Here is a 14113-nt window from a genome sequence, read left to right as displayed (position 1 = left end):
TCACAATACCGGTTCACAACTTAAAAACTGTAAAAACACGCGAAGATGAACAGCTCTTCATTAAGGTGGTTCAATACATCAACGAATCAGATGATATTCACGCTGTATAGCTGAAATTCACTATTAATGGCAGTAACATTTTTTAGTGTATCGTTTTTTATTCTACACAGCTTTATTCATGCAACATGAAAGCTTACATCTGAATTTGAAAAATTATTTGTTGTTAAAAATGCGTAAGAAAATACTATCGTCTATCGTTCACTTGACACATCAACTGCTTTACGTAGGTACTCGAATACTTTCATATAAATATTTTTATAGGCGCCACTGATATCGGGAGTGCCCGAAACATACAAAGTAGTCAAGTAGTTGTCTGTGGCACTCAAGATACCTTAGGAGGAAGTTCAGACATCCTTTTCATTCGGATTCCAGCCTCTTATGACCTCGCATTATATGTAGTTATTGAAGCAACCATTGAAAAGGTATTGGAAGAAGAAACTGATTAAATGTGTTAATTAAATGTGTTATTGTCTTTGATCCTGACTGTATTACCACACGCTATTAATTATTTAATTAATAGATTTCTGCGTTCAAGTTCAAAATCGGCGACACAACTAACTCATACGGCGTAATTGCTACGTATTACATTAGTCAACTATATCTGTTACGACCGTTCGCGGAGACGCGGTCGCAAGGAAAATGCATCAGCGAGAGGCGTAAATTCTCGCTACGATTCTGATAATCGACGCCGCGAATCAGTCGTTTCCCTGTTTCGATTATAATAATAGAGGTAGTTCGAATGATTGTAACACTGAATTAACAGGGTTAATATTTTCAACAATATTTAAAATTATAATAAACACGTTGCAAATGATTTAACGATGATACAATTACTTTTTTATTATAATTCGACTCGGCTTTATGATATTTCTTGACGTATTCGTTTGACTAAGCGACCTGGATTTTATTCCTTTGAGCCTCTCCATGCATTCGCTTTGAATCCTCAAATGATACTGACTGCCCTTCGATTTTTTGCTTTGTCTTCTCTGGGAGACGATCCCCACCATGCTCGGATATCGCAACCGTACACACCTATGATCACGTATGCCACCTTCTTTGTGTAGATAAAATAATCGACCGGAAGCGAATCGATGTTTCTAGTACTAGCTGCTTGACGACAACTATACGCTTACCGCTATATTGTGTATATTTCGCCGGTCATGTCAGACGATCTGCCTGCGACACTGTAGTACCAAGGGAGACGGTTAGGAGCAAGGTCTATAGTAAGCCTCGGTGCGTAACAATATCTATGATATCAATAATGACGTAATTACCCTTTAACCGTTAACAATGTCTGGAAAATTACGCAATTTTTATAGCAGAATGATTATTTAAGTTTGAGGCTGGGGACGTGTTTAATTAAAAATTTGCGAATTGCCAATTGTGTTATCATTCTATCGCATTCGCTGATCTAACCTCGTGTAAATAATTAGAAGGTAATAACATGATAAACTTCCCCTTTTTATAAAGAAGAGCATCTTATCCATAAATCGGAGTAAGATAATGAAAAACATTTAGATAAGCTACGTGTACCTTGATAAACTTCTAATCCGGGATATAAAAGGGACACGACATTTCCGCAATCCCATAGTTACAGATACGCTGAATACAATACAAAATGATTCGTTCGATAGCTGCTGTCTTCATCCTAGCCCTCGCAGCGCAGGCTACTTTTGCACTTATTGCTTACCCACGCGAAACCGTTATTCTGAAATTCACTGACGAAGATATTATAGAAACGAATTCGGTGAGTAAATATAAAATTTTTCCACTCAATGCGAAAAGATGTAATTTGAATGAAAACAAGGTTGTCTATAAGTATTTGGACACCGGGTATATTGATATTTTTGTTATATGTATTTTACGAGTTACGACTGAAGAAGGTTTCTCTGCGGTTAATTCTTTACTTCTTGCCATACTTGGCAAATTCTCAGCTAAATTAAGTTTGAACTTGCATTTACTTGCAACAACAACCTCCGGCATACTATTTGCTTTAGCTACATTCGTGATAAGGTGTATTATTATACGTGTTGGTTTATTAAAGAGACGAGTGATAAAATTGTAATAGTCGGTGTATATTAAGATCACTTTAAATACAAGTACAGACATAGTGTATGTCGGTCGTAATCGTCGTTCGCTGAATGCTACTGTTGAACTCTACGCTCGCTCTTCGACCGTATAACTCGCTATAATGATCGTCCTAGAGAGTACGTTCGTCTATTTGTATCAACCGGTGGTATTACAAAAAGTTCGAATGTAATTCCGGTTGACAATTACAAATAACGGCGATAACGTTTTGTCCGAAGTTCGTTTACACTTGAACGTAGCAAATCAAAACAACGTTGGCACTCCAAGGCACAACAATATGAATATCTTCCGATTCGAATCTTCCGTTGATTCATGTGCCGCTACACGTAAAAATATTAATTTGAATAAACATTCATAGTTTAGTCGTTAGCAACGCAGAATAACGAAGAATTACGATTATGGATTACTATAGCATTTTAAGCATTTTATACGGGTCAGCAGTTCTAATATATAATTCAATGAAGAATCACCAATATCGAAATAAAGAAATACATTTCCATTTTGACTTTTCCTAAGGAACTGAAACTGTTCATCGCTTCATTCGAGAGAAATGATATCCATGTTTCCTCACACGAAGTTTCACTTTTTTTTCTGAATAGGATTCTTATCCTGAACAACGTGATATTCCAACATACCTGGGAACTCTTAGCGCGGGTGAACATGTTTCAGGTGAAAGAAATTATATTTCAGTATTAGAACACTCGAACCCATATGACAACCTTGTCTTGGTTCTACTTGTGAAGCTGCAAGCGAACGGTAAGATTTCTTATATTGTTTCATATTCTTGCGAGACAAAAGTTTAGTTTTGTAGCGAAATCGCTGGTATACGTAATTATTTCTTGTTACGAGAAGTTTATAGAGCGTAGCTAAATTCATGTTCATTTGATACGCTTTGAGTAAGATTTGAGTGACTGTTCGACTATCTTCATGTAAATGTTTCTTTTTCTACAGGAAGAATTAATTTTGTAAGTGCCGAGAACATAAACGGCAGCGAAGCGGTTGTCTGTGAGACTGCGAATACTTTGGGATCGTCTGAAAGCATCATTCACGTTCGAATTGCACCAAAATCCACCGCAAGATTACGTGTGTTAATTGGGACGCACTAAACTATGCTAACTCCATTAAACAATTTTATTTTTCCTTAACGTTCGTAAACAATAACTTCCGCATTATTTTATTACAAATGGATATAGGTATTCTAAGTAGAAATTGTATGGCGCCATAGGATGTAGAAAAAATATACATATTACTTAAATTTGTTATTATTACTCACCTGAACTTCTTTCTATAGCTTTCTAATCAGGATAGAAGAATATCTCCGTGTTTTAAACATATTAGTGTTTGGTAAGACTTTTGTGGTTGGTACTGATTTAATTGTCACTCTATAGTAAAATTTGGCGGATGAATTAGGCTTGGTAGCAGCATCCTACTGCAGAAGAACATAATAACTCCTACACTAAACAAGCTTCTGCTATCTTATTACAGAAAAACGAATGGTGTGAACGTTTATAGCTATCTACTGTAATTTGAAGTCTAAAAACTAATAAACCAATTGGTTAACACCTGTATAATAATAAAACATGTAATGAAATTTTTTAATCGGAAAAATATCCAAACCAGTATCTTTCAGTACGATCCAATTTGTTCAGGAAATAGTATTCTAACAAAAGATGATAATGAAACGATAGTATTTATATTAATTGGATTAGAAAGAATAAAGTCGTAATAGTTTGATTTATTTGGAATCGTACAATTAAAATAAAACTTGTCAAAAGTAAGCAAATTACTTTTAGAACGATAGTGTACGCTTTATAATGTTTTGAAGCGTATGATATCGTCGCATATGATAAACAACTGTCAAAATGATTACTCGCAAGACTGATTAGGGAAATGAATTCATCATATGAATATTGCTGTAGACCCAAATTAAAAAATTAATAAATACCTAATTATTTTTATTATTTTAATATAATCAATCATATTCGTCGTCCTCATATTTAATGTAAATCAATTCCCCAACCAATTCTCCATACGACAGCTTTCTTTCCACCTTACTGAGCTCCTCCTCTTCGGTCTTCGTCAATGTCGATGCTGGCTTCGAGTCGGTCATTCCGAAAGCATTCAAAATCTACCTAATACATATATCCTGCTTGATATATCTTCTTTCTTTCTTTCGAGAAAGCGACTCCAATGCAGTGGGAAACACCTTTTAAACTCTTATTGTACAAGTTCTCTGAGACAACGAGAATGCCGCCATCAAGATAGACTATGATGAAGAGAATTCTTCGAATTAGGAAGTAAACGCGATATTAGATTAGCATTAGATGTTTGTCATGGAGAGAGCTTTCCATATTCGCGACAGTTCGTATTCGTGAAATTAATGCGTCCAGGTAATTAATATTTCGAATTTTTTCAATTACATTATTTCTACTAAACACTCGACAGAAAATTATAATTCGCTAATTGTGTCTTTGTTCTATCCGATTCTAAGCCGATTCGACGTACACGCGTCAATTTAATCATATTTACTGTGGCAGCTCGACGTACGTTCCTTAACTTACATTGCCCCTTTTTGTTATCTTCTTTTTTTTTACAGTTTATTACATGAATGGTATGTATTGTTATGTCAGTTCAATTACTCTAATCTATCAAAGAAAGTAATGTGTTATTCATACTTTATTTTATAAAAAAAATAGTAAATAGATAATAGTTTATTATTTCTATCGAAATGACATTATCAAAATTATTAACATCTTTATCATGCACCGAATTGCTATCTTGTGTAGAGGATAGTGTCTCGGACTCGGTGGAAGACAATGCAAAAGATATTGATTATGCAGAGAATGAAACTTCTGCAATCGTATTAGATGAATTTGAGGAGAACGCTAACACAGTATTACAGATTTTTCGTACAAACAGATGAAAATACCGTTTTGTGAAAATAAAAAAAAGAATTTTATACGGTCATGGAAACATTTTTGTTCTTCTGTGATTTTGAAATAATAGTATATAGTAATAGTTGAGGGGACTAATAACTACGTATAAAAGTTAATCATATAATAAACGGTTAACTTTGCTATGAGTTACAAACGGTAAAAAATAAAGAAAGTGGCAGTTTCCTACGATTTTCAGTAATAGATCTGAAAAATTGTAAAACAACTATAATAAATCTACATTTTTGTTCATTCATCAAAATCGGCGACACAACCAACTCATACGGCGTAATTGTTACGCAGTACGCCAATCAAACTATGTCTATGACATCAATAATTACGCAATTACCCTCTAACGGTCAACAATGTCTGGAAAATTACACAATTTTTATAGCAGAATGATTATTTAAGTTTGAGGCTTGGGACGTGTTTAATTAAAAATTTGTAAATTGCCAATTGTGTCATTAGTCTACCGGATTCGCTAATTTAACCATATTAGAAGTTAATTAGAAGTTAATAACATAAAACTTTCCGTGTTTGTGAAGAAGAGCATCGTATCCATAAATAGGTAAACACGATAACTCATACGGCGTAATTGCTACGCAGCGCGCTAGACAACATCTATGATATCAATAATGACGTAATTACCCTTTACTGTCAACAATGTCTGGAAAATTATGCAATTTTTATAATAGAATGATTACTTGCTTTTGAGACTAGGGACGTGTTTAATTAAAGATTTGCAAATTGCCAATTGTGTTATTATTCTACCGCACTCGCTGATCTAACCTCGTGTAAATAATTAGAAGGTAATAACATGAGAAACTTCCCCTTTTTATAAAGAAGAGCATCGTATCCATAAATCGGAGTAAGATAATGAAAAACAAATAGATAAGCTACGTGTACCTTGATAAACTTCTAATCCGGGGTATAAAGGGGACACGACATTTCCGCAATCCCATAGTTACAGATATACTGAAAACAATACAAAATGTTTCGTTCGATAGCTACTGTCTTCATCCTAGCCAGCGCAGCGCAGGCTGCTTTTGAACTTATTAATTATCCACGCGAAACCTTTATTCTGAAATTAACTGACGAAGATATTATACAAACGAATTCGGTGAGTAAATATAAAATTTTTTCTCTCAATGCGAAAAGATGTAATTTGAATGAAAATAAGGTTGCCTATAAGTATTTGGACACCGGGTATATTGATATTTTTGTTATATGTATTTTACGAGTTACGATTGAAGAAGGTTTCTCTGCGGTTAATTCTTTACTTCTTGTCATACTTGGCAAATTCTCAGCTAAATTAAGTCTGAACTTGCATTTACTTGCAACAACAACCTCCGGCATACTATTTGCTTTAGCTACCTTCGTGATGAGGTGTATTATTATACGTGTTGGTTTATTAAAGAGACGAGTGATAAAATTGTAATAGTCGGTGTATATTAAAATCACTTTAAATACAAGTACAGACATAGTGTATGTCGGTTGTAACCGTCGTTCGCTGAATGCTACTGTTGAACTCTACGCTCGCTCTTCGACCGTATAACTCGCTATAATGATCGTCCTAGAGAGTACGTTCGTCTATTTGTATCAACCGGTGGTATTACAAAAAGTTCGAATGTAATTCCGGTTGACAATTACAAATAACGGCGATAACGTTTTGTCCGAAGTTCGTTTACACTTGAACGTAGCAAATCAAAACAACGTTGGCACTCCAAGGCACAACAATATGAATATCTTCCGATTCGAATCTTCCGTTGATTCATGTGCCGCTACACGTAAAAATATTAATTTGCGTAAACATTCATAGTTTAGTCGTTAGCAACGCAGAATAACGAAGAATTACGATTATGGATTACTATAGCATTTTAAGCATTTTATACGGGTCAGCAGTTCTAAAATATAATTCAATGAAGAATCACCAATATCGAAATAAAGAAATACATTTCCATTTTGACTTTTCCTAAGAAACTGAAACTGTTTATCGCTTCATTCGAGAGAAATGATATCCATGTCTCCTCACACGAAGTTTCACTTTAATCTTTTGTTTCTGAATAGGATTCTTATCCTGAACAATTTGATATTCGAACAAACCTGGGAACTCTTAGCACTGGTAAACATGTTTCAGGTGAAAGAATTTATAATTCAATATTAGAATACTCTAATCAACATGAGCAACTTGTATTGGTGCTAGTTCTGAAGCTGCAAGTGGACGGTAAGATTTCTTATATTGTTTCATAATCTTTACGTTCTAACGCTTGCGAGACAAAAGTTTAGTTTTGTAGCGAAATCGTTGATATACGTAATTATTTCTTGTTACGAGAAGTTTATAGAGCGTAACTAAATTCATGTTCATTTGATACGCTTTGAGTAAGATTTGAGTGACTGTTCGACTATCTTCATGTAAATGTTTCTTTTTCTACAGGAAGAATTAATTTTGTAAGTGCCGAGAACATTCGCGGCAGCGAAGCGGTTGTCTGTGAGACTGCGAATACTTTAGGATCGTCTGAAGGCAGCATTCACATTCGAATTGCACCAAGATCCACCGCAAGATTACGTGTGTTAATTGGGGCGCACTAAACTATGCTAACTCCATTAAACAATTTTATTTTTCCTTAACGTTCGTAAACAATAACTTCCGCATTATTTTTATTACAAATGGATATAGGTATTCTAAGTAGAAATTGTATGGCGCTATAGGATGTCGAAAAAATAAACATATTACTTAAATTTGTTATTATTACTCACCTGAACTTCCTTCTATAGCTTTCTAATTAGGATAGAAGAATATCTCCGTGTTTTAAACATATTGGTGTTTGGTAAGATTTTTATGGTTAGTGGCAAATTTTGTGGCGGCAAACCTTACTGTCGATCTCCAATCCTGTCGGTATATCTTTCCCCTTCTTTTCAAGTCACCCTACTCAAATTCAAGTACAGATACGGAGGGATACGCATATATCTTCTACACATGTAAAATAGATACCTTTGCGAGGGATGAAATACACAGACCGTTTCAAGAAAATATATTACGTTTATCGAGATAGAATGTTGTTTGTCGTTCAGTGCAAATCTTAATCCAGGTATAATATCGTTTGCACATTAGTGATTTTTCTTTTTCTTCCCGTTTCGTCAAATACTTTTCAATTATAAAAACAACTCTACTTTCTGGTGGTTTTAAATTGTAGGAAAATAGTCGATGGCTATCTAGTACATTTAAAGAAGTATATACTTATATAGAAATTATTGAAAAATTGTTACACGTAATAGTAAGGAAAATTTGGAAGCTACGCTGGATAAAAGAAAGAAAAATATTACATTGGTTCTTTTTACATTTGCAAAAAAGAACAAACGAATAAATTTTTGAAAACCGCAGATCTATTTATCATTAAAAAGCAATAGTTTTTGATATTAGCTTCATCGATAATGACGAACGATCTTCATCGAACATCCAATTTAAAGGTAAGTCTCTAAAAACCTTTTCCTCTTTAACACTTATTCCACTTTCATAAAAGATATTTTATAAACTTATCATCATATATTACTTTCGAAATCATCCTTTTTCAGAATTAGAAAGTTTAGTTTATGGCGTTAATTGAATCGCCAATAACCCGTTATTGTTAGTACAACTATAAATCAATTAAAAAGAAAGTATTTTTGCTTCAACAGATATTATTAAAATATCCTTATCAGACTAAAGACGTACGTAATTAAAAATTTGCAAATTTTCATTTGTATCACTGTTCGATTGTGTGCCGGATCGACGAATGTAGTCCCGCGACTAATAACATATAGCGATACTTTTTCTTGATAACAGTTTGCTTATTTATGAAAAAGTGACTTATATCAATAAATCGGATGTAGACAACCACAAGCACTTGGATAAGTCATATATACCTTGATAAGCTTTTAGTCTAGGGCGTGAAACACTTTCCTTATTTATAAAAAAGAGACGTGTACCAATAAATCGGATTTAGATAATCGTAAGTACTTGGATAAGTTAAATGTACCTTGAGAAGCTTTTAGTATAAGTTATAAAAGAGTCGTGAATTTCCGCAATGGCACAGTCACAGATCCAGTGCAACCGATACAAAATGTTCCGTTCAATTGCCGGTGTCTTCATCGTATCCCTGGCAATACAAGCCAATTTCGCATTTATTGATTATCCACGTGAAACCGTTACACTGAAACTGTCTGACAAAGATTTGATACAAACAATACCGGTGAGTAACCATAAGGTCTATACTTTCAACGTGAAAAGATGTATTTTGGATGAAAAATTGAAAAGAGCAACGTACAATTCGACCAAAGAGTTGATATTTTTGTTACGTGTATTTTCAAAGATACGATTGAAGAAAGTTTCTCTACTGTTAATTCTTTACCTCTTGCCATAACTGGCAGATGCTCCGTTATATTCAAATTGAAACGTACTTGCACCAACAGATTTCAACAAATTATTTGCCTTCGTTGCATTCGTAAAAATATTCATTTGTACAAACATTTACAATCTAGTCATTAACAACGCAAGAATAGTAGAGAATTACGATTATGGATTACTTTACAAGTTAGAGCATTTTATATAATTTTGCAATTCTAGTATATAAATAACTTGAGAAACATCAATACCAAAATAAAGGAACACATTTTGCTTTGAACTTCACGTAAGAAAAATAATACCCATTCTTTCTCATAAAAGGCTTTTTTGTTTCTATATAGGGTTCGTATCTTGAGCCACGTATTGCTACAAGCCTCAAGAACCTTAACGTAGGTGAACATATGGCAGGTGAAAAAATTTTCAGTACAGTGTACGCGTACAAGAACGTCTACAATCTCATTTTAATCTTAACTTTGCACCTGGATATGAGCGGTAAGATTTCTTCCATTATTTCTTCTTCATTAAAATTTGAGGCTTGCAAAACAAAAGTTTGGTTTTAAAACGAAATGTTGCGATAGATGTAATCGTTCGTTGTTACAAAGAACTAGTAGAGTAAGACTAACTAGACTAAGAGTAGGTAGTAAGAGTAACTAGGAGTAACTAGAGTAAGAAAATTCATATTCTTTGTATAAATCAAAAGCTTTGAGTAAATATTCGAAATGTCTTCACATAAATGTCTTTTTGTAGGGACTATTCATTATATAAATGCCAGAAACGTACCCGGTAGCGATGTAGTTATCTGTGCCAATGGAGATAGCTTAGGATCGAATTTAGGCACTGTGCAGATTCGAATTGCACCGCAGGCCACGGCCAGAGTACATTTCATCATTGGGACACACTAAATGAAAATAATTCTATTCTTTCATAAACAGTTTTCTGTAACGTTCTTATACACTAAATTCAAATTACGTATGTAAAGTTGAAAAAATAAACGTGCTATATGCATCAATTAAATTTGTTATTATTTTCTACCTGAACCTTTTTCCATATCTTTTTAATTAAGGTTAATATTTCTGTGAATTAAAATATTAAAACACATTGGTATTTGGTAAGGTCTTTGTAATTGGTTCTAATTTAATCATTATTGCATAGTAAAATTTAGTAGATATATTATGCTTGTTTGCAAGCATTCAACTGTCTTACTGTAAAAGATATAATAAATTAAACAAAGCAAATATTTTATCTACAACAAGCAGTATTTGACTAACTTCAGAAAAAAGGTATTATAAGGCTGTTTATGGTTTTTTATTTTAATCTGAGGTCTACGGTCTAACAAAACCAACTAGACAGCACAAATATAATAATGCAACATAAAAAATGAACTCGTATCACGCTTTATTAATGGAATTCCAAAAACTTTTATAAATGTTCAAATATTTTCATTAGTCGATATTTGTTATACGTAAGCTATCTTAATCGTGACATTAAAATATCAGCTTCATCGTGATTTATTATTTTTGTGCTTATTATCCCTGCTTATTTACTGTTCTATTTTTAGTTTCAAATTGTATATAGGCTCATACGATCGACGCTTCTTTTTCAGTGCTCGCGTTATTGTTGCAATTAACTGGCCATACGGGTAGGTATAGCGCGCAATTAGGGTTACGTAACGAGATGCCGAATAATTCAGCAAACAAATCACGTTTGCGTACGCAACACATGCATGCATACAGGCCGATTGTATGCGTAACAGGTGAGCCACCTGACAATGTAAATTTAGCGAATACTATTTTCATCGTGTCGCGTCAGTACAAATTTTTATGCCCCTTTAGACAATGCTGATTCATGAATACAATGTAAATCAAAAGCATTTTATGAATAACAAACTTGCGAGCAGTGTTACGGTGACGAGTCTTGACAAATGGAAAGGGCGAGGGGAGGGGATGTGAAAGTTCAAGGGAACTTCTCATATCCGAATTAATAGAAAGATAAAAATAGTCAGGTGATGAAATTTTCAGATAATAGAACAGTCACCCGTTTCATTTCATTTCGTTTATTCGAATAAAGATAGACTGACGATTAACGATAAATGAATGAAGAGACCAATATTACTACCAAATCCTCGTTTTCATTGCAAATAAAAAATAATTTAGAATTCAAATAAAATATTTATTCAAGAGAAAGGTTAATTCACTTGATCGCCTGAAATATCTTTTCCTTGGTTAAGTAGGCTTAAGTAGGTCAAATTTCATGGCAATCAAACAAGAACAACCAAAATGGTGAAGTTACATCGATAGCTTCCTCATAGAAAAGATGTTCGAGGATCGCAGAAAACCTTCGCAAACAATTTTTCTCTTCAAACATAGCGAGCAAATACATACAGACGTAATAGCAATGTCTACAAGCAACTTCTACAGAGCGAAAAATAACAAGCACGCGTTGAACAGCATCGAGAATCCTTAAGTGGCGTAGCTAGGGTTCAACACAGAATTCTGTGGAGTCTTATAACGAAAATAAACTCGCCTGATAAATTATCCTCTTTTAGAGGCGTTATCTCAGCTTACTGTTTTGTTTATAAATCTGGGTTCCAATATTCACGTGATTTTCAAATAACAATTTCTCAATTCGTGCTTTTGTTTCTAATCTATGTAATCTATGAAATTAATATTAAATTCTATAAATGAAGCAGTGGTGTGGTTATGTAAATAAAGTAGTGCTGGATTATACTATTGGCGGAATCGACATTTTTAATTTTTTAGACGATGCGGACGGCAAGCGTGAATCAACGTTTTTCACTTGATGAACGTTGACATATTTTCCAGAAATACGGGAGCGGCGGTAAAATTTATTTCACGGTATACCGTCAACAATATGTTAGCGCGTTAAGTGCCGTGTTGATTTTGATAAATAACCCACGGAAGTCTTAATGAGACTACACGAATCCTGTATGCAAACAATATACGTATTAATAGCTTTCTAAGCTCCGTTGCGATTGATTACGACGAAGATTGTTTGAAATTTATGAAGATTTATAATACTGTAATTCTAGGAAGCATTTTCATTATTGAGAGATTTTTATATATACCCTGTTATCTGTTTTCATTTGTAAGTCAGTGTATCCATGAATAAAGGTTTACTACTTGCTTATTGTTAAAACTAAATAGAACTATAAAATAATTAAACAATTTCTGAGAAAATATCGTAAACTTTGAGTAAAATTACTTATAGATTTTCCTACCTGTTTACACTCGTCCTTCAATTTCCTCGCGTAAAATTGTTGGTTCGAATTACTTCCGGACTTACCCAGAAACGCGTCGATGCACATTACCTACTCATCTTTTCCACTTTCCACTAACGATAAGAATTCAGAGTTAAAATAGTCGCGGCACGGATATGGCACGGTATTGTGCTTCCGAGGTTCCTTGTTCTGTCTGTGTTCACGTGGTAATCACGGCTAGCGATGTTTATGCGAGTCTGATGGCCAACAGTGTATGATAACGACGTATTGTTTAAGAAGAAGTTGGTAATGTCATTCGAAAGGAAACGATGTAAACCCTCTAGCAATGCGTGCTCTAAGAACAATATATTCGCTAGAAGAGAAGAGAAAGAGACTGGTCTGTCGATAGACAGTAATAATCTGTACACATCAGAGAGATAATGATCTCTATCCATTAAATTCGTGTAGAATCAAACCTATTTTTCGCTGCTTCTGCTATCTGTACTGCACTGTCGGTGAACGTAATGCAATCATTTCTCGTTACCTCATGAAATCTTTCTAAAGCTATGTATTCCTTGGCAGATATAAGATAAATAGAACGAAAGGGTATGGTATAGTGTAAGAGTTCCGGAGAGACTCTTGACCGTTCGTACGTGGTACATTAGTTACGAGCGACCTGGAAATTTCTCAACAAAACGACCAATAAACTCCATCCCTTGACCGTAAAGGAAGCTTTTCATCCGCTAACTGAGACTTTTCCTCTCTGTTGAAAAAATATTGTCTCGGATAGACCAGAGACAAACCACAGAGCTAGACCACAGTTTAAAACGTATAACTGTAACATGTATATAAATATATGTTTTCCTGAAACTCGTATCAAGGGAAAATTGAAAAATAGGATCCTTTTTCACCAGGCGAAATATCTTTTTAATTTGCAACCTATAGATATCAGATTCATAAAATAAATTAGTGTACCCACCGCATATTTTATAATACGAACGTAAATGTAATTTGAGCAGCGAAGAGAAAAATTGTACAAAATAGAAAAATTAAACAGACCTATGTAGAGATGCATTCTAGCTTTTCCAGCGTCATCGTTGAAACGAAGATCGAGGTAACTATATTAGAATTCAATTTCTCCATCGAGAAAGAGCAATCCCTTGAGGTAGCTTAATGAAGAGGCTGCCCCTTCAGAGTCTCTTTTTTTCTCGTCTAACAATTACGTAACACTTACATTTTACATTTCATTCGTAAAGAACATAAAAAAAAAAGAAAAGAAAAAGAATAAAAAATGATATGGATTAATTGTATTAGAAGAAAACATTTTATCTATCCTTGCACATATATTTCTGCATATACGTCGATAAACATAGTCTACGTTTATCACTAATAATTGCGAAGTCGATGAACCTAAAGTGGAAAAAAGAACAAATA

General features: G+C 34.0%; 4 protein-coding genes across 5 annotated transcripts in view; 3 read left to right on the top strand and 1 right to left on the bottom strand.

Moving 5' to 3' along the window:
* The window catches only part of LOC117204030, a 149277-nt gene that overhangs the window by 109949 nt on the left and 25215 nt on the right, over window positions 1–14113 (bottom strand). The gene's annotated exons all lie outside the window — the stretch shown is intronic.
* On the top strand, window positions 1667–3411 carry LOC117204033. The gene is made up of 3 exons (XM_033441031.1): window positions 1667–1807; window positions 2748–2904; window positions 3100–3411. Exons 1-3 carry the CDS (start codon window positions 1679–1681, stop codon window positions 3252–3254), a joined length of 441 nt encoding a protein of 146 aa, XP_033296922.1. The 5' UTR covers window positions 1667–1678; the 3' UTR covers window positions 3255–3411.
* Window positions 6062–7762, top strand: LOC117204034. Its single transcript, XM_033441032.1, has 3 exons — window positions 6062–6201; window positions 7149–7305; window positions 7516–7762. The coding sequence occupies exons 1-3, from the start codon at window positions 6073–6075 to the stop codon at window positions 7668–7670; spliced, it is 441 nt and encodes a 146-aa protein (XP_033296923.1). The 5' UTR covers window positions 6062–6072; the 3' UTR covers window positions 7671–7762.
* On the top strand, window positions 8863–10433 carry LOC117204035. Its single transcript, XM_033441033.1, has 4 exons — window positions 8863–9070; window positions 9155–9310; window positions 9804–9954; window positions 10210–10433. Exons 2-4 carry the CDS (start codon window positions 9182–9184, stop codon window positions 10362–10364), a joined length of 435 nt encoding a protein of 144 aa, XP_033296924.1. The 5' UTR covers window positions 8863–9070; window positions 9155–9181; the 3' UTR covers window positions 10365–10433.

The sequence above is a fragment of the Bombus bifarius genome, unplaced genomic scaffold (assembly GCF_011952205.1).
Source record: "Bombus bifarius isolate JDL3187 unplaced genomic scaffold, Bbif_JDL3187 scf7180000007977, whole genome shotgun sequence".
NCBI classification, from domain to species: Eukaryota; Metazoa; Arthropoda; class Insecta; order Hymenoptera; family Apidae; genus Bombus; species Bombus bifarius.
This window is presented reverse-complemented; position numbering and strand designations above follow the sequence as displayed.

What these genes read in the sequence shown, in the direction of transcription:
- LOC117204034 (XM_033441032.1), top strand. Translation starts at nt 6,073, where the DNA reads ATGTTTCGTTCGATAGCTACTGTCTTCATCCTAGCCAGCGCAGCGCAG. An exon ending in ATATTATACAAACGAATTCG is followed by an intron (nt 6,202 to 7,148) that starts GTGAGTAAATAT and finishes GTTTCTGAATAG; the next exon opens with GATTCTTATCCTGAACAATT. An exon ending in TCTGAAGCTGCAAGTGGACG is followed by an intron (nt 7,306 to 7,515) that starts GTAAGATTTCTT and finishes CTTTTTCTACAG; the next exon opens with GAAGAATTAATTTTGTAAGT.
- LOC117204033 (XM_033441031.1), top strand. Translation starts at nt 1,679, where the DNA reads ATGATTCGTTCGATAGCTGCTGTCTTCATCCTAGCCCTCGCAGCGCAG. An exon ending in ATATTATAGAAACGAATTCG is followed by an intron (nt 1,808 to 2,747) that starts GTGAGTAAATAT and finishes TTTTCTGAATAG; the next exon opens with GATTCTTATCCTGAACAACG. An exon ending in TGTGAAGCTGCAAGCGAACG is followed by an intron (nt 2,905 to 3,099) that starts GTAAGATTTCTT and finishes CTTTTTCTACAG; the next exon opens with GAAGAATTAATTTTGTAAGT.
- LOC117204035 (XM_033441033.1), top strand. Translation starts at nt 9,182, where the DNA reads ATGTTCCGTTCAATTGCCGGTGTCTTCATCGTATCCCTGGCAATACAA. An exon ending in ATTTGATACAAACAATACCG is followed by an intron (nt 9,311 to 9,803) that starts GTGAGTAACCAT and finishes GTTTCTATATAG; the next exon opens with GGTTCGTATCTTGAGCCACG. An exon ending in TTTGCACCTGGATATGAGCG is followed by an intron (nt 9,955 to 10,209) that starts GTAAGATTTCTT and finishes GTCTTTTTGTAG; the next exon opens with GGACTATTCATTATATAAAT.